General features: G+C 37.4%; 1 protein-coding gene across 2 annotated transcripts in view; it reads right to left on the bottom strand.

The window, feature by feature from the left end:
- Window positions 1–382: 382 nt before the first annotated feature.
- LOC124722952 (sarcosine dehydrogenase, mitochondrial) overlaps window positions 383–21,629 on the bottom strand; it is a 275,416-nt gene continuing 254,169 nt past the window's right edge. For both annotated transcript variants that reach the window (XM_047248117.1, XM_047248118.1), the window contains one exon: window positions 383–6,742. In XM_047248117.1, coding sequence (XP_047104073.1) covers window positions 6,565–6,742 — 178 coding nt within the window. In that variant the 3' untranslated portion in view covers window positions 383–6,564. The remainder of the gene's footprint in view (window positions 6,743–21,629) is intronic.

Raw genomic sequence — 21,629 nt, 5'->3', positions numbered from 1 at the left:
TTTGCTGCCAAATGGTAATATTAAACTAATGCAATTAAAATTATAGTATATTAGTGAAAAAATAAATAATTTTGATAATTTTAACAGATGGTCAAAAATAAAGAGAGATAAAGAACTGAAGGCAATTTACTTATAACACTACTTATGCCTGTTTGAAAAAATTATGGAACATTTAGGAAAAACATGAAGGAGGATTTTTTCTTTTATTATTGGATGCATGACCGCATTTATCTGCTAATGATTCACTTGCTGATGCATCATTTACTGTAGCAAATGTAGTTACAAATAAGATGAAAGGTGATATAGAAATAGAAGAACAAAAGTAACATTGGTTAGAATTTGAGAAAAAAGTGCTGGAGTAAAAAAATTAGGAATAAAATAATTTTCAAAATGAAATTAAAAATGTAATAAACATTTTATCAAATTTTGATACAGAAAATCTAGCTACACAATTAAAAATTAAACATTTTAGAAACAATTGATGAATTTATTTATGCTCACTTAGGTTTCTCAGTTTCACAGTCTGACTGTGGAGTGGCATGTGACCAACTGTGGGACACTGGTATCGGTAAGTTGCAACCCACAGGTGCTGCTGATGTAATTGGATAATATGCGTCTTGATTTGATGAAGTTGTATGGATATTGTTGTGCAAGAGTTGCTCACCCAGTGAGGTGGAAATTGAGGGAGCTGTGTGTGGCTTCTGGGAAGGCTCTTCATCTAGAATGTATGCACTGGAGATTCTTTTGAAAAAAATATTTGATTGAGGCCATGAGGGGCTGGTGCTGCCAGAATTAGTCACTGCGTTGTGTGCTCCAGTGTTTGTGTGAACTCTTATAGGATGTTGCTGGAGTGTTTCATTATTTCTTGGCTCTCTGTTAGGTCGGCAGGAATGCAAATTTGTTGTCCGTAGACTGATTCTGCCCAGAGCAGTATCTGTTTTTGCAGACATCCTTAAACCCAGTAATACTACAGGAAATGCATCAGTTCAAGTACTTTCATGGCACTTGAGCACTGATCTGAGTGTTCTGTGCAGATTTACTACCACCCTGTTACTTGTGGGATGGTAGCTTTTAATTTTGAGGTGGAAGATGCCACATAGATCTCTGAGCTTGATAAATAGCAAACAGGCAGATTGTTAACTGTGATCTATGGTCACTGTGGTCAGAACTCTGAATCTGGTGATCCATGTGCAAATGAATTATTTAGTCATTGTTTCTGCTAATATATGGGTGATCGGCATAGCTGCAGGCCAGTGGGTAGGACAATTTATTTTTGTTGACGTGCAATGACCCACTTTCTTTTGTTGGCAACATAAACAAGTTCTTTCCAGCCGACAGCACTGTTTGTCAGCAAAGCATCAAGGCACACTGTGCATGGAACCATGAATGTCATGTTGGGACACACCATGAATAGCTTGGAATAAAGTTTTGCGGTGTGCCATGATGATATATGGGCATTGTTGACCTCTGGTAGTGTTGTACTGTAAGGTGAATTGCAGTGCTGGGACAAAGATCTCCTTTAATTTGTAACTGGAGCCACCAGTGCATAATAACATTTATAACTCTAGATCAGTGACTGGCCATTCACAATGGCCAAGACACTCCACTAACTGCATTGCATGCTCATCAGACACAATCTGTGACAATATTTTTAAAGCCATTTATATGGCAGTTGTCCATGCTAAAGTGTCCTACATATTCTAGGTGTCTTATGTGGTGAGGTGGGCTTTGCTGATTAATGTTTTGGAAGGCAGAGACAATTGAGCAATGATTAGTGAAGATGGTGAAAATCTCTGTCTCAAGGTTGCTGCAAAAGGATTTTACTGCTTTCTACACTGCAAGAAGCTCTCGGTCAGTTACCACCTGATGAGCTGGTGAAAGTTTGTTGGGGGATATATGCTAAAGGTCCTGATAAATGATGTAAAATTCAATCTTGGCTATCCATGGATTTGTCAAAGAAGCCCATACATGTTCCAACAAAGTTTGTCAATTTAACCTCACTTTTGAAGCACATGTAGTTGTTGTATGCTGTATTTAACACTACCGGGAATGACTGAAAATGTCAATAAAGCATTTGTAACACTGACTCTGGCACTCTGTTTAAACAAGAAGAAAAAGAAGATGAAGAAATACTGGCCCAGGGAATGGTTTAAAATGAATGAGAAATATACACACAAAAACTTGTTGAAGGAAATGCTACACTCAGAACCTGATAATTACCCCAGGAAAGATGTATATTCTATTGCATGGAGATTACTAATTGATGACAGCGTGCTTCAAAATATAAAGACGTGTACAGAAAATAGAGCATGCCAAGACCTACATGATGATGATTGGATCATTAGTGTCGATGCAATAGAAGCCACAATATCACTCATGTATTTATGAGGCATATATGGAGCAAAAAAGTTTCCTTTGAAGGTGTTATGCTTGAGTACATGGGGACTATCATTTTTTCAAAACACAATGAGCAGAAATTAGTTCACAAAAATTTTGTGGTTTATGTGATTTGATGAAAAGAGCACGTGTTCACATAGACTAAAGACAGATCGTTTTGCACCTGCCACCCATGTGTGGAATCCTTTCATTGCCAATTCCTTACTGTGCTATATTACAGATGAAAATATAACTGTGGATGAGCAACTGCTTCCGTGCAAGGCTAGATGCTCTATCATTCAATACATGATCAATAAACCAGACAAATTTGGAGTAAAGTTTTGTCTTCCAATTGATACGAATTCTAAGTATCTAGTGAAAGGGTTTCCTTATGTAGGCAAAGATGAGCTGCATCCCACAAGTGTTCCCCTTGCAGAGCATATTGTATTGTGTCTTATGCAGCCCTTTGTTTTTGCAGGAAGAAAGATAACTTGCAACAATTTTTTCATGATGAAATGCCTTGCAAAATATTTAAAATATAAGAGTACAAGCATTTTAGGCACAGTGAAGAAATCTAGAAGGGAAATACATAGATCAGCAAAATCTGTTGTAGCACCTTTGCCCACAACTATTCTTTATAAGTCAGATGACATGACTAACATGCTATCAGCGGAAAATGAACAGAAATGTGCTTATTTGAGTTCAATGCATGACACAGTAAGTATCAATGAATGATACCCTAAAAAGCTACTAGAGTCAGTGGCCTACTACAATGATATCAAGTATGGCATTCATGTAATCAATCAAATGGCTCAGCTTCATGTTGTGAAATATGGATGCCACAGATGCCCCAAGCATGCTTTTTTCAATGTCTTGGTTTTAGCAGCTATAATGCTTGGGTAGTCTATAAGGAAGTAACAGGAGAAAAATTAAGCAGACATCAGTCTATATACAAACTGGCAGAGGAGCTGGCTTCAGCATATAAGGCCACAAGGCTACAAAATACTCTTCCTAATACAGTATCACAACATTGTAACATTCAGAAGACTTGCCAAATTGGAGGGTGTAGAGGCAAAAATAGAAGCAAGCATTTATGCATAAAGTGTGGCAAGTATGTTTGTGGACCGTGTTTAGGCAATGCTGAATTACACCTGTGTGAGGTGTCACAACACAGTAGGTGGTTTTGAATGAGTAAAAGCAGGGTTATAAATGTTTTCTCTAGAATATGGTGTGCTTTTCTGTTATTTGTGTTAAAACACATTGTTTTCTTTTCTACAGAAAGTTATCCATTCCACATTTTGTTACATAATGTTTTGATTAATTTTTAAGTATAAAATGTTCATTGTACCATATAATTCTACAGAAAAACGTAAAACTGTATCCTGGTAAATTGTGCAACTTGTCTGAAATAAATTCATATATGTTAAAATGTGTTTACTTTTTTAAAAACGGCAAATGAAACTGTATCTGTCAAAATGACGGGTTGGTTCTTCCAGGTGGATTGGAATCCCTGGTCCTTCTAGTGTTAAAGATCATTCTAACTGATGAATTAACTTTAAGAAGACTACGGCTACCAAGGAATGCAATTGGAGGGTCAGTAAATGTGCAAGATATGTTGTTATTGGTGTTCCTGCCAGAAGAATACAGCTGCCATCCTTGTGTAGGGTGTAGATAATCAGAGTTGGGAGAATAACTTTTATCCTTTGATTCTAGTCTATGGCACAATATAAATAGGACTGCCTATTCAGTAATAGTTACATATTTATAGATATTTATGTACTTGCTTATTTCATTGTATGAATTTTGTATATTATCATAGCCTCTGGTGTTTCTGTCATTTGTATATTTAGTAACATCTGTTATTCTGTGTGGCACTGATTACTTGTTTAACATAGACAACATATTTTACTACTAGTTGCTTGATATAATTTAAACATATTTATGTTGCTAGCTCCATATTTTTATGTAAAATTATGTTATATTCTGGCTATCAATAAACCATCAAGTACAGAAATCTATTTAGCTGAAAGGGTGAATGATACACTGTTTATAAAAACATAACTTCATTAGTCACAGAAATACTGTATTTCATATCCCATTTAATCACAGAAGTTCCTGCTGCCAGAGAAATAAATTAAATCTGAGGATAGAACATGGTGTCTTACCAAATGGTATTACTGCATTTTGATAGTTCTGAGAGCCTCACAGATATATGTAATGAGTAATGGCAGGATTGAAAATAGTAAAAATTAAAAATAGAAAACTTAACATTTCAATGTTCTCAATGTGAAGTATGTCACGTGGCACTAGTATTATACAAATATAAAATTAATACTGCTGTTCTCAATTTTAAAGCATTATACTGACATTGAAATCATTGTATTCAAAAGGGTATGAATTACTCTGCCCAAAATAAACTCTTACACTAAACACATGTTATTCTATTTCCTGGTTTCCAGGTCTACAGCAACCCTAGACTTCTATGTACAGAATTAATGTTGCTCAATATGTCAAAAATAAATAAAGCACTGCATCTATAAAATGAAAGTATGATGTCCCTGTTAAGAATTACACGTCAACTGTAGTATGGAATATAGTGATCTGATAACTTAAATGTCATTTTAAGGAAGTGTGTGGGAATCAGGAAATCAGTATTGAGAAGAATTTTAAAACTAGAAAAGTCTTCAGGCATTCTGCGTCAAAACAGAAATATGTGAAGTATGGTAAGAAAATATATATGAATGGTGCATTGCATGAGAACAGAATTAAAACTAAAGAGCATCATTAATACAGTGTAAGAAGTATGCCACAGAACCAATACGAAAGTAGTTATCATAAGAAAATATGAGCTGGAATAGCAGAGAAATTAGATGAGCATCATCAGCAGATATGTCTTCATGTTATCAAATGATGTTATGCATGGATCTCCACTGTTTATAGCTGAGGATTGTTGCGTCAGAATACTATGCCCCAAATCAATGTGTCTTGATTTAGTTACTCATTGTTGTAAAACTGTACATACTAATCATCAGCTAAACAGTAGGGCCTACTTGGATCTAAACAATGTGGAGGAAATGGCTGATAGCGTAAAGTGACATATGACATGGCTTCTAGGAAGCCAACGTATGGATATATACCACATATCTGGTAAGTGTGTGCAGTGCTATATGGAATCTCATAAAAGTGTTTCAAAACAAGCATTTGATTAACAATAATTCCTGTTTGAGGTTGACATTATGGAATACTATAACAATAAAATTACTGGTTGACAGGTCATTTGATTGCTGGATTCTGTACTATCACAATACTGGGATTTAAGGAAATCCATTTGCGTATATTTCCTTTAATTTACGTCGTTCTTTATGCCACTACCTGCTTTCTTCTACAACAGGACCCCTCCCCCGCCCCCCCCCCCCCCCCAAAAAAAATATATATATATAAATCTGCACCGGTAATACATATAAGCTTAAATGCTGGTCCACTGTTTAATTGATCATTGCTTGTGTTTTTCTTCATGTCTATTATTATTTGACTTACATTTATTTATCAAGATGCCCCATTGACTATCTGTTTTGATTTCCTTCTCTGGCAATATAGTCTCTGAGTAGTGAAATGCTTTTAATCACCCTCATTTTCATTTGCCAATACCTTCCATAATGCAGTCTTCTGAGTCATTGTTTCCACATCCTTCATAAGTTTCACTAATTGCTATTTATAATTGGTTATAATATTTTTGGTACTGTATTTACATAAATATTATTATCTGTAGTCCATTTCATTTTAATTTACGTGGATTTGAACTATATTGTTGACATTTATATCCACTTTGTTACTAACATAAAATGATATGAAGCCCGATATTGTTATTAACTGAAAGAGTGGTAAAGGGAAATGCACAATAAACCATTGACAGACACTGAACTTTTCCTGTAGAGTTACCAAAAACTTGATGAAAAATATGTCAGTTCCTGTTCTGGCACCAAGAACATTCTTTTTCTTTTACTTCACATACTATGTTGACAACTGGAAAGTTCCAAAAACATATAATTGTACTGTACAGTACATTTTGCCACAAAGTGCTTCTAATTTTAACTAACCAAGGCAACCATATATTTTACTTTACATAATACATTTTGAGACTGTGCTTTTCGTTCCTCTCAGTTTATTTGTACATAAATATTCTTAATGCTATTGCCTTATTGGTAATGGCTCATCATAAATTCCTTGAAGTCTTTTCCCCTCTGGGTCAAATGGGCTTTTTATGTATGGAACAGCATCGTATCGATTCCCCATTATTTCAATCTGATATAAACCATTTAGAAGAAAATCTGTAGTAATTTTGCGACCATCTGGATGCCTCACATAGCTGCAACAAGAAGGTAAGAGTAAAATAAAATAGCATGTCTGGTCACAAGTTTTTGATCAATTAATATTTTATTACCATCACAATTACTATTATCATGTTAAAGCATTAATTCAAAAGCAGTACCTCATTCCTCTTTTGCTTGAAAACAGAATGGTATTCAATCAATATGTGTTGAATTATGCTGGCAGGGGTGGCTGAGTGGTTCTAGGTGTTACAGTCGGGAATCGCGCGACCACTACGGTCACAGTTTCGAATCCTGCCTCGGGCATGGGTGTGTGTGATGTCCTTAGGTTAGTTAGGTTTAAGTAGTTCTAAGTTCTAGGGGACTGATGGCCTCAGAAGTTAAGTCCCATAGTGCTCGGAGACATTTGAACCATTTTTGTTGTTGTTGAATTATGTCCTAATTGAGACAGTTTTCTATTTTATATCTGTGAACTTGTTGGAACTACATACAGAATAACACTGCTGACAAAATATTTCACTCCCCACTGCATGGGGAGACAGTGCAATCTATGCTTCCTTCTAGTACTGACATAGTTTGCTACTGTGTATCAATCGTGCAAAAAGGTATTATTGTTCCACTAAACCATGTCATGTCTCTATTATTTTATCCTCTACACTGTACGGGACTATATTGTTGACCTGTGGCAACTGTGGCAAATACACCCTCAGCTGGATGTTCTACAGCAGCAATACAGCCAATCTGCACCAATTGTACACTGCAATTCACAAAGTTCACCCATGAGTGCAACACTATATCATGTTGTGCTCCACAATCAGTCTCCCCAAGAAGTGTTTTAGAAAAAAGTGACAGTGATGCTCATTGGTGAACCAAAAACAATAGAAATGGTGAAAAATGGGGTCCTAGTGAGGAATTATTGTGTGTTGTGTAACCTTGACACCACCACCCCTCCACAAGTGGTACATACTAAACATTTACCACAGGATCTCTCATCTATTTGACAACCTACCATGATCAACAGTTTTACCATGCCACTTGAACCAAATTTCAAACTTATGCCACAAAAGTCATGCATAAATTCAAAAGGTTCACTTGTGCTAACCACTGTGCTGTATACAGGAATGAGACATTCAGCTTCATTATCACCACACATGGTATTGCGTGGTTCAACACTCCTATCAAAAGTTTTCCATTAGATAATTTACATCCAGTGTATTTTCTGCACCACTGCAGAGATAGTTTTGTGTCAGGTACACACGGCAATCAAAAAATTACATTTGTTAAAAGATTTCTTGAAGGCAAAGCTCTGTCATGGGTAAATTTAAATATAATTCAGTGGGTAATGTATCAGGGTTTCGAGAAAAGTTTTTTAAATAAATTTTGGTCAGAAGCAGAACAGAGGAGAAACAAAAGTGAATTTTTGAGTGGTCCTAATTATAGGAATGAGAATGACACTTTGAAAGAGTTTTGTAAGAACCAACTTAGAAAATTAGCACATCTTGACAAACCATTTGACAAAATGACCTTGACTGATGCACTCAAAAGTATATTACCAGAAAGATTGCAGTGGGATTTAGTACATGGACCTGACAATGGTCTAGAACATTTTTTACGATTTGTTGACAGGCTGGATAGAGCAGAAGAAAGAATTATGTACCATAATAATGAGAATGATAGAAATCACAATGGGAATGATCACAGAAACAGAGATAATGGTAACTTCTATGAGGATCAAAGTGTCAATATAGAGAAAAATTTTGAACACCAGCAGGATAGGAATGATGCAGACAACCATCGGCATTTTATTAGAAGAAACAATCATAGAAGTAACTACTTGGGAAATGGCAGCTCACCTCAATGAAGGTCCACAGTTATGGAGCAAGGAAACAAAACAAACACAGGATCTCCAAGTCACACTTCCAATTAGACAATAGTAACAGTGTTAAGGATATGACACATGTATCTGAAACTGAACAGAAGGAATATCAGATTTCCCATTTATGTTTTGATCAAAACTTTTGTGATACTACATCTAATTATGATGATGTAAGTGCTAATCACAAACCAGAATGTGAGAGTAGTGAGACTTTTGATGTAGTATGTACTAATGGTTTCTTTTCTTGGGCAGAAAACAGTATTGTTGTTGTACATAAATCAAGTGATGACTCCATTGGATCTGAACTAGGTGGTATTTTTGATGCAGATGTGAATTAGAGCTGTGAAGGAACTGAAGTTCATAAGTCTGAGACTGGTGGCCTATTGCAGACGAATGTGGGTGAAGTAACTGACTTTGATGGAGATGAGACTTGTATTGTCAGTTATGTTGTCAATGAAGTAATTTTGGGGGGATGATGATGAGTATCAGATATTTGTGGAGTTAAAGAATAATGATGTTTCAGAGTTATTTGTAAATGATGATGACAATACAGGTAAGGTAAGTATTGTATGTGATGTTGTAAGTGAGGGTCATGGAATATCAGTCCAGTCAAAACAGTTTTTCATTAATGTCATGCAGAATAAAGATCCAAACAGTAAAGGTGAAGTATCTGTGAGCCTGGAGAATAAAGATGAAAACTTGTTGAAGCTTTGTTTGGGGCCAGATTGATGATAACTTAGATAAAGGTGCATTCTGGAATAAGTTAGCTGTGGTTAGTCAGAATTTGTATCCCAATTTGTGGAATGAAGAGAAAGAGGATCTAAGCAGGAAGTTTAATTTTGACAGTAATGTGTTTTGTGTTCCTTCTGTAATAAGTGATGTTAGTTGTGCCATGGAATCTATTTATTGTGTTCAATCTTTACATGACAACATGAGTAATCAAAATAATGTTATGATACCTGTAAAGTTGATAAAACCTTGTGAAGACAGTGTGGATGTACCATTTTATGAAATTGAAAGTGATCTTTTGCATGAAATGTTTGGCAACAGGGAGAATGACTCAGATTTTGGGCGCCCTTACATTAAATTAAAATTGATCAGTGGGTAGGCAACTATTTGATTCAGGTAGCCTGATTTGTGGTATATCTGAACAATTTAGAGACAAGATCAAGTACAGTAAAATTTTTGTGGAAATGTCCACTGCGGATGTAAAGATAAGAGGAGCCACAGGTAAGCAAAGCAAAATGGAAAATCTCAGATACTTTTAATTTTTAGTATAGAAGACAAGACCTTTGAACATGGATGCTTAGTGACCCCTAGTCTGGAAGAAAATATACACTATATTTGCAGGTTCATACAACTATGTAATTCTGTTTTGTAGTATACTTGTGCTACAGAATTTGATACATATATGCCATGCTACTAAAGGAGTAGGTACTTTTACAATTTTGAAATGGGACAATGTCACTAAATATCTAATAATAAATTTCTTATTTTACAATGCTATTAGGGTTAAATATTATTATTATTCCTGTGCACTCTCCAGAAAATAATTAAATTTAATTGTCATGAACTTGTTTGGGTAAAGTCAAGGGTGTTGTGGTAAATTGAGTGAAGACTTGTTTTACACATGTGTACTGTAAATATTAGGAATAGTATTTTAAAGCTTCATATGTGCAAACCAAACACATACATATGTTAAACACAGAATGCTTATGTCAGTACATTGGGGACTATAGTCCATACCTCATTTTGTAGGCATTTGTTGGATGCTGTGTCACTACAGTCCAACTTGTCTGGCTTGTGTACATAATTTCTTCTAATCTACTAATCGCTAAATAAATTTTACTTTGAGACATCTTTAGTATATCTGTGTGTATTACCTTACTAGTTCGTTTTTTTTTTGCATTTAGCTCTGTTTATTAATGTACTGGGTATGTGAACACTTTTTAATCCATTCTGACATAAACCCTGTATACTCATTTTTTCAACATAGATAGGCAAAGGCGGGTATTGAACAACATACTTAGTACACAAAACAATGTTTCAGGACTCAGAGTGAAAGCTAGACATGAATTATCTATCCGTTGGAGTGTGTGATGAGAAATCTAGGGAGGAAACTGATAGATGTGGGTGAATCCACTCCCACACTCCTATATGACTGCACCCTTGTTGATCCAGTCAACTTACAAGAGATCATAGGTGCTGGGTAATGTACTTCTGCATCTGCCAACCACATCAGTCTTGTGACTGAAATGTGTAAATTATTAGCCAAGAAATTATCCTACATGAAGAATTCATGGAAATATTTGTTTAGAAAAGTAGTCACTCCTAAGGACAGTGTTATTCCACGTACCTGTATGTTTTTTTCAATTAGGGGGATTAATTTCCCAATACATTATCTAACTTTAAATAATGCTGTGGAAGGTTGATGTTCTATGATATGATTTGTTATGTTCAACATCAAAATGTGAAAACTTAAAAAGTTCACAAGTACATTCTATGAATCATGTTGTAAATAATTACCAGAACCTGATAACATTAGGCACTGTTAGGTTAGTAGTCATACATTGCAATGAATTTTCTTATCTCAACATTCAGTATGTATTTTTTAAATCAACTGTAAATGAATCTTCTAGGCTTCTATGTATGTTGGTTAGTTTGTATGAACAATTAGCAAATAGTGTGGAAGACATTTATGATTGTGAACATAAATTGAATATAGACTGTATGACAAGATGTATGCATTTCTGATTTCACACTCTGACTTTGGTCCCCAAGCTACTCGATTATGTCATAATTCAAAGCTATTTATGACACTAATTGCCTGTATTTTTTCTGTATTGCCTGTATTATTGTATCTCATTGGAACTTTATTTGTGGACAAATTAATGCTTAACTCTGTTTTGGGTATCCTTGGTCATCATGACTGTGAGTGTTTACACAAGGAGAGTGTGCAACTATTGATTTAGGCTAGACGTGTCCTCTAATTATTCTTTACATATGATTGAACTTACTGATATATGTTTATGAACTTTATTCATTTTGTTGTGTTGAAACATTTCTGCTGCTGTGTACCCGGTGTGGTTTGGATTCATGGGTCAGTCCCCACATCATAAGCATAGGCCCTAATATTTTTTTCGCTATTTTCTCCTTGCATGAGTCAACATATCCTTACATTCTCTGGTGTATGTGGCTGATTGATTTTGTGCTATACTCCTACTTGTGATTGAGTATATTCTTCTGGTCTGTACCTATTGTTGTGAGTTTTTCGAGTCGGCTCACTCATCATACATTTAGGCACTGAATTTTTTTTCTTCTCTTTTAAGGTGTGACTTTATAGATGTAAACTTGCAATTTGTAATTCTAGTAATTTACATTGCCTCTGCACTTATTTCTGTAGTTTAGTGTTGTAATGTTGTAGTTTTGACTTTGAATCATTTGTCTTGAGACAGAATTTTCCACAGATCTGGAAATCTGGATTCTGTGTCCTCATATATATTCTATCTTTCACATAAACTTTCACATAATATTATACATAATATGTTATATTTCAAGCTGAAATTTATGGAAAGGAATTACTTTATTTTGGATGTTACAATCGATTAGTACTAACTCTGAATGAACAGTTAAAATTATTTTCTTAGAAACATTTGAAATTACAAATTACTTGGCACCCTTAAAATTTCTATTATTAATTATGCAATCTAGTACTGTTTACTATGTTTATTTCTGGATTCATTTATGAAATAATAATCAAAGCTAAAAGAAATTCATGTCTGAAGAGAACTTGTAAATCCTTTGGAATATTATTTCCTCCAAGTGAGATAGTAGTAAGCATGCCTCTGACGTGATCAGGAGATGTATTTTTGTATTTTGTGCAAACAATGTAATTTCGGCTTTATGAATGTGAAAATTAAAAAGACTGTATGATATGTGACAAAATGTACTAATGTAAAAACAAAAATTTTGCAACAACCATCTTCAAAATTATTTAGATCAATTCATGAGGACCTAAAATGTGAAAATTTCAGCTTCAAGAATCAGACACCTTGACAAGAAGAACTGGGGCCAACTCTGCAAGAAAAGCTAAGTAAACTAAAAAGTTTATTCTAGTCTTACTCTTACCAAATCACCAGAAAAGACTTTGCTTACTGTGGATAATAGCTGGAATTAGGAAGGAGGGGGGGGGGGGGGGGATTACAAGTCTGCTACCTGATTCAGCTAAAGGCATGCTTATTCAGTGTCACACTGACTGCATAGTCTCTGGTGTCATCACTCACGCCCTCCATCTAAAGTGACAAAATGTGTCTACAACTATCTATAATGAAGAACGACCGGCTACAGATATGGATGAGCATTACCACCATTTCCTTGATTGAGTCACCCCACACGAAAAAATTCAATGAAACCAGTTTTGTCTCATTGAAGAATACTTAGAATCTCTCTGCCTCCAGATGGATGACTACATGCTTCAACAAGCAATACAAATGACACCCATTGAGCTTACCACAGCAACATATAATATAAAACGAACATTTAATGAACAACATGCCACCTCAACTATGGTGCTGGTTATGAACATCAGTCGTAAAGTGTACCATATCCATACCACACCAGAGCTCCCCGTTCAGCACAGACTGTGCCAGCTCACACCTGATAAACTGTGTATCATGAAGATACTGGTTGATGAACTTTTAGTTCAACCCTCAGACAGCCCATGGGCTTCACACATCAAACTAGCACTAAACAAAGATATTACTCAGTGTTTATGTGGCGATTTCAGAATCTTTAATACATGCACTATCATTGACAGTTGCCCAATATCCAACATACAAGGCTTTACCCATTATCTCATGGGTGTATCTGTGTTTAGTGTGTTGAAAGATGATGTTTAGAAGACGGCAATCATTGCACCATTCAGACTGTTTGAATATTTTTTTATATGCCATATGACCTCAAAAATGCAGGCCAGACATGACAACAATACTTAGAGAGCATCTTCTTCAAGCTGTCCTTCCACTACGCATACGCAGATGACATTCTCATTTTCTCAGGAGATAACAACACCCATGAAATATTTCAAAGAAGTTCTTGATAGTCTTTCCACAGATGGTGTCATTATCATGGACAAAAAATGGCAACTACAAGAAAATGAATTTACTTTTCTGGTTCACGTGGTTTCTATTTCAGGCATCCAGCCAGTACCGCAATCAACAAAACTCATTTTATTTACACGTCAAGTTCAGTAGGGCTGAATTGAGGAGCACATCTCCAAGGTCATGGAACGTGTCAGTACATGAAATTACAACATGAAAGTAATAACAGATAAAAATAGATGTTTATGAACCCAAGAAAGTCAGTCCATAAGTTTAGGTAAACTCAATCAATAATACAACAGGAATCAGCTTAATTTTTCAAGGAACTCCTCGACAGAATAGAAGGAGTGACTCATGAGGAAACTCTTCAGTTTCAATTTGAAAGCATGTGGATTACTGCTAAGATTTTTGAATTCCAGTGGTAGCTTATTGCAAATGGATGCAACAGTATACTGCACACCTTTCTGCACAAGAGTTAAATGAGTAAAAGCTGCTTATTGTCGGGAATAAGCTAATACTGTTAACAAGAAATGACATTACTGGCCATAGGTTGTGTTCCAAAACTGAACAGCATAAAGACAGAACTGATGACACTTCCTGCAGGACCTGACCATCTTTTTGCCAGACAATGCTCAAGCACATACAGTGCAAGCTGTTACTGATTTGGTTGACTGATGGGGCTGCTAAGTGCTATACCACCTACTGCACTCCCCTGAATTAAGCCCTCATGAGTTCAACTCGATTTCTAAACTGAAGGAAACACTTCATGGCATTCACTTCAGAACTGCTATAAATTTGTCAGGTAATAGACCATGCCGCTCAAACTGTCAACACAATTGGCACTGCTTAGAGTATCTTACAACTTCCACATCACTGGCAATGGGTTATACACAATACTGGTGACTACTTAGAAGGTCAGTAAAACTTTGAAACATGTCTATTTTTCCTCCCCCCATGAACCATGGACCTTGCTGTTAGTGGGGAGGCTTGCGTGCCTCAACGGTACAGATAGCCGTACCGTAGGTGCAACCACAACGGAGGGGTATCTGTTGAGAGGCCAGACAAATGTGTGGTTCCTGAAGAGGGGCAGCAGCCTTTTCAGTAGCTGCAGGGGCAACAGTCTGGATGATTGACTGAACTGGCCTTGCAACACTAACCAAAACGCCTTGCTGTTGTGGTACTGCGAACGGCTGAAAGCAAGGGAAAACTACAGCCGTAATTTTTCCCGAGGGCATGCAGCTTTACAGTATGGTTAAATGATGATGGCGTCCTCTTGGGTAAAATATTCCGGAGGTAAAATAGTCCCCCATTCGGATCTCTGGGCGGGGACTACTCAGGAGGACGTCGTTATCAGGAGAAAGAAAATTGGCATTCTACAGATCGGGGCGTGGAATGTCAGATCCCTTAATCAGGCAGGTAGGTTAGAAAATTTAAAAAGGGAAATGGATAGGTTAAAGTTAGATATAGTGGGAATTAGTGAAGTTCGGTAGCAGGAGGAACAAGACTTCTGGTCAGGTGAATACAGGGCTATAAATACAAAATCAAATAGGGGTAATGCAGGAGTAGGTTTAATAATGAATAAAAATAGGAGTGCGAGTAAGCTACTACAAACAGCATAGTGAACGTATTATAGTGGCCAAGATAGACATGAAGCCCATGCCTATTACAGTAGTACAAGTTTATATGCCAACTAGCTCTGCAGATGACAAAGAAATTGAAGAAATGTATGATGAGATAAAAGAAATTATTCAGGTAGTGAAGGGAGATGAAAATTTAATAGTCATGGGTGACTGGAATTCGACAGTAGAAAAAGGGAGAGAAGGAAACATAGTAGGTGAATATGGATTGGGGCTAATAAATGAAAGAGGAAGCCGTCTGGTAGAATTTTGCACAGAGCATAACTTAATCATAGCTAACACTTGGTTCAAGTACCATAAAAGAAGGTTGTATACATGGAAGAATCCTGGAGATACTAAAAGGTATCAGATAGATTATATAATGGTAAGACAGAGATTTAGGAACCAGGTTTTAAATTGTAAGACATTTCCAGGGGCAGATGTGGACTCTGACCACAATCTATTGGTTATGAACTGTAGATTAAAACTGAATAAACTGCAAAAAGGTGGGAATTTAAGGAGATAGGACCTGGATAAACTGACTAAACCAGAGGTTGTACAAAGTTTCAGGGAGCGCATAAGGGAACAATTGACAGGAATGGGGAAAAGAAGTACAGTAGAAGAAGAATGGGCAGCTCTGAGGGATGAAGTAGTGAAGGCAGCAGAGGATCAAGTAGGTAAAAAGACGAGGGCTAGTAGAAATCCTTGGGTAACAGAAGAAATATTGAATTTAATTGATAAAAGGAGAAAATATAAAAATGCAGTAAATGAAGCAGGCAAAAAGGAATACAAACATCTCAAAAATGAGATCGACAGGAAGTGTAAAATGGCTAAGCAGGCATGGCTAGAGGACAAATGTAAGGATGTAGAGGCTTATCTCACTAGGGGTAAGATAGATACTGCCTACAGGAAAATTAAAGAGACCTTTGGAGAAAAGAGAGCCACTTGCATGAATATCAAGAGCTCAGATGGAAACCCAGTTCTAAGCAAAGAGGGGAAAGCAGAAAGGTGGAAGGAGTATATAGAGGGTCTATACAAGGGCGATGTACTTGAGGACAATATTATGGAAGTGGAAGAGGATGTAAATGAAGATGAAATGGGAGATATGATACTGCGTGAAGAGTTTGACAGAGCACTGAAAGACCTGAGTCGAAACAAGGCCCCGGGAGTAGACAACATTCCATTAGAACTACTGACAGCCTTGGGAGAGCCAGTCCTGACAAAACTCTACCATCTGGTGAGCAAGATGTACGAGGCAGGCAAAATACCCTCACACTTCAAGAAGAATATAATAATTCCAATCTCAAAGAAAGCAGGTGTTGACAGATGTGAGAATTACCGAACTATTAGTTTAATAAGTCACGGCTGCAAAATACTAATGCGAATTCTTTACAGACAAATGGAAAAACTGGTAGAAGCCAACCTCAGGGAAGATCAGTTTGGATTCCGTAGAAATGTTGGAACACGTGAGGCAATGCTGACCTTACAACTTATCTTAGAAGGAAGATTAAGGAAAGGCAAACCTACGTTTCTAACATTTGTAGACTTAGAGAAAGCTTTTGACAATGTTGACTGGAATACTCTCTTTCAAATTCTGAAGGTGGCAGGGGTAAAATACAGGGAGCGAAAGGCTATTTACAATTTGTACAGAAACCAGATGGCAGTTATAAGAGTCGAGGGGCATGAAAGGGAAGCAGTGGTTGGGAAGGGAGTGAGACAGGGTTGTAGCCTCTCCCCGATGTTATTCAATCTGTATATTGAGCAAGCAGTAAAGGACACAAAAGAAAAATTTGGAGTAGGTATTAAAATCCAGGGAGAAGAAATAAAAACTTTGAGGTTCGCCGATGACATTGTAATTCTGTCAGAGACAGCAAAGGACTTGGAAGAGCAGTTGAACGGAATGGACAGTGTTTTGAAAGGAGGATATAAGATGAACATCAACAAAAGTAAAACGAGGATAATGGAATGTAGTCGAACTAAGTCGGGTGATGCTGAGGGAATTAGATTAGGAAATGAGACACTTAAAGTAGTAAAGGAGTTTTGCTATTTGGGGAGCAAAATAACTGATGATGGTTGAAGCAGAGAGGATATAAAATGTAGACTGGCAATGGAAAGGAAAGCATTTCTGAAGAAGAGAAATTTGTTAACATCGAGTATAGATTTAAGTGTCAGGAAGTCGTTTCTGAAAGTATTTGTATGGAGTGTAGCCATGTATGGAAGTGAAACATGGACAATAAATAGTTTGGACAAGAAGAGAATATAAGCTTTTGAAATGTGGTGCTACAGAAGAATGTTGAAGATTAGGTGGGTAGATCACGTAACTAATGAGGAGGTATTGAATAGGATTGGGGAGAAGAGAAGTTTGTGGCATAACTTGACTAGAAGAAGGGATTGGTTGGTAGGACATGTCCTGAGGCATCAAGGGATCACAAATTTAGCACTGGAGCGCACTGTGGAGGGTAAAAATCGTAGAGGGAGACCAAGAGATGAATACACTAAGCAGATTCAGAAGGATGTAGGTTGCAGTAGGTACTGGGAGATGAAGGAGCTTGCACATGATAGATTAGCATGGAGAGCTGCATCAAACCAGTTTCAGGACTGAAGACCACAACAACAACAACATCTATTTTGAATGATATGTAAATAAATAGTTGCCACTATTAAAGTTCCAACCCTCATATAATACCATATGACATAAGCTAATGAAAATAAGCAAAGTAGACTAATTTTCATGTCGAATGATCACTCACTTTAGATACTCTTTGAATAGTAAAAATGGAAGCATTAAGTCTTTGAACAAGATCCTGAATGTGGGCTTTCCATGACAGTGTCACTAATCATATGCCCATTCTGTGAAATTAAAACGTCAGGTTTTATTGAATTGTGCATTAGAAAATGTAAAAACTGAATCTTACTGTGATTTAGCAGTAGTCTACTTTCTACAAGCCATGAACTTATGTCATGAACTGCAGTATTTGAAACTGAGCCAATGTTGCACACAATATACTTTACTACCAAGCTAGTGTGATCAGTAAACAGAAATATTTTAGAGTTACCCATAATAATAGAGGGAACATCGGAATATCGTTTATATAAATAAGGAACAGGACTGGCCCCAACACTGATCTCTGGGGCACCCCCCCCCCCCCCCCCCCCCCCACTTCACCATACCCCACTCAGACCACACATCACAGCCATTCTCAACATTGTGAACAATGATCTTTTGCTGTCTGTTGCTAAAGTGAGCTACTCCCTGCATTCCATATTGTCCAACTTCTGGAGCAAAATTTTGTGATCAACACATTCAAATGCCTTAGTTAAATAAAAAAAATCTGTCAACTACCTCCCCCTCAAGACTGCCACGAATTACACAGTTTCCTAGGGTCAATAATTTTTTATCAGTGCCACTTGTCACAAGTAGCCAACTTATGGACCTCACTAATGGAACCACTAAAAGGCAAAAATGCCAATGGCAAACAGAAGCTGCAATGGACTACCAACATGCGAAGATCCTCCAAAAGCCTAAATGTCTGCCTTACTCAGGCAACAACTCTGGCACACTCACTCCCTCGTGCACAATTATCAGTAATTATGGATGCAAGTAACTTTGCAATTAGCACTGTCCTTCAACAGGAGGTGGCAGTCATGCAACAGCCCCCAACATGCTGTTCTCAGAAGCTCACTGCCTCGTAACACAAATGGTTGTCTTATGAATATGAACTTTTCACTGTCTATGAGGCAATCTGCCACTTTGAAAACAATGCTGATGGCTGATCATCTCCATTCATAACCTATCAAAAGGTTTATCTTCAAGATGCTTTTGACACCGCAATTACATTGCTCAATTTTTGATGCACAAACATCACCTTAAGTGTGCAGACAATATCATTGCCAATTGTTTGTCATGCATCAACGCCATCTACACACAATTAATTATGAGGAATTTTCAAAAACACAACTACAAGATGCGCAAATCGAAGAACTACTCAATGACACTGCAATGAACCTCAAGATTGAAAGCCATTTCATTTCAGGCATGACAAGGCAAATATTACGCAATATCTCATAGAACCAAGTTCATCCTTTAGTACCATAGCAATTTTGGAAACTTATTTTTGATCATATGTGCAACTGAGCACACCCTGGTATCTGACCAATGACAAAACTAGTAACTGACCATTTCATGTGTCCACATGTCAAAAAAGACTGCAGAGGATGGAAATGAACATGTAAACTTTACCAGAGGAATCAAAGTAGGACAACATGCACAACGCTTCTTAGATAATAGCAAAAGGGCACACTGACATAGTAGAATCCTTTCATGAATCCACAGGTTACTACTGTATGCTATCCTACTATCCATCAATGACCGAGTCACACATTGGAGCGAAGCTACTCCACTACGCAAACATGTCAGCAGAATATCCACCAGGACCTTGAGCAGCATTTGGATCTGTCACTATGGATGTCCTGTATCCATTACCACTGACGAGGGTCGACAGTTTGAGTCCACTTTGTTTCCTGCACTGTGCTCCCTCTGTGCCACCCACCACTATCAAACTACTATGTACCACCAGCAAAGCAACGGTATAGTGGAATGGTGGCATCACACACTAAAGGCTGCTTTAATGAGCCATGGAGGTTACTGGATTGAAGTACCGCCATGGGTGCCTGACAAGAAACAATTAAAGGCACCCCTCACTGAATTCTTATATTGCAAACCACTTGCCCTCCCTACTGATTTCATTTTCAGGTAACAACAATGGATACCACTGAAACTGTGACTCTCATTACAAGAGTAAAAGAACACTTTGTTCACCTCAAAATCTTGGCCCCCACAATATCACAGCATCCCCAAGATTTTCACCCACAAAACGCTTGCAGATTGTACCCATATCTTCCTCTGTGACAATACAATTTGCCCTGCTCTGCATACCCCTTACACAGGACCAAACAATATGTTAAAACACAGTGCATACACCTATAAAATCCTGCTCAATGGCAAACCCACCACGGTATAAGTTAACCAATGTAGATGCTTCTGGACAATCCATTCACTGTTGACATATCGACCCATACCAACACTCTGACAATGTGACCATGCACACTGTGCCTGACACTGACTTCACAGTCACAGTAACAGTGACTTGACACCATTGGTTTGTGTGTTAAATTAACAGACAACCTCCTCATCATGGAAGGTAAGCACCACAAATGCCACTCCAACAATGGATCTGCAATCGCTACTTCACTTGTTCTTGTGTACTGTGTACTTATTTACTGATGTTGATTCAGCAACAATTTCATCATGTGCATCCTCCAATCATTTCCTCAAGATTACAATCCCTCTAATTTCAATACTTGCCATAACAGCAAATACTTCTTTTGAGGATGATTCATCACAGCCTGACCTCAACACATTGTGCAGAACACCAATCACTCTCCAACAATCCCACTTCAGCCACATGCTATGCCCATCCACATACCTGCAATATTTTGAAATCTATGCAGTACACAGAGAACCTCACCTCCTTCATACCAGTGCTTCACACTATGGGAGGAGGGAGCTCTGTGTAATCTTTGTCCTGCTGTATGAGGAGACAGAGTGGTCCATGCTTCCTTGTAACATGGATGTGTTTTGCTACAGTGTATACTTGTGCAAATAAACTGTTGTTGTAGCAATACACTATGTTGTGTCTCTATTACATTGTCCCCTATACCATATGGTACTGAAAACCAATTAATTATACTGCTTTTTCATTATTAAAAAAACCATTCTGTCATTTCCTGCCTAAGAGAGATAGTGGAATTCATACAGGGTGAGAACTATATGAAATAAAATCATCATAACTTCTGAACAGTTTGCATTAAGACTTTCAAACTGCATGGTTGGCCATGGGGCATGATGGGAATTAGAATGAACTGTATGGTTTGGTTTAGCAACAAAGCCCACTTTCATTTTTGATGGGTTCTTCAATAAGCAAAACTGGTGCATATGGGGGACTGAGAATCAGCATTTCGTGATTGAGAAGTCTCTTCACCCTCAGCAGGTGACTGTGTGGTGTGCAATGCCCAGTCACAGAATAATCGGTGTGATATTCCTTGATGGCATGGTGATTACTGACTGAAAGATGCATGAAAGTTTTCAGAAGATTACTTGGACAAGATGTGGTTCATGCAAGATGGAGCTTGACCCCATTGAGGCAGGAGAGTGTTTTATGTCCTGGAGGAGCACTTTGGAGACTGCATTCTGTCTCTGGGGTACCCAGAGGCCACTGGCATGGGCCTCGGTTGGCTGCCAAATTCTCCAGATCTGAAAACATGCGACTCCTTT

Source organism: Schistocerca piceifrons, chromosome X (genome assembly GCF_021461385.2).
Source record: "Schistocerca piceifrons isolate TAMUIC-IGC-003096 chromosome X, iqSchPice1.1, whole genome shotgun sequence".
Taxonomy (NCBI): domain Eukaryota; kingdom Metazoa; phylum Arthropoda; class Insecta; order Orthoptera; family Acrididae; genus Schistocerca; species Schistocerca piceifrons.
The sequence above is the reverse complement of the archived record's forward strand: the minus strand, read 5'-3'. Positions and strand labels throughout refer to the sequence as shown.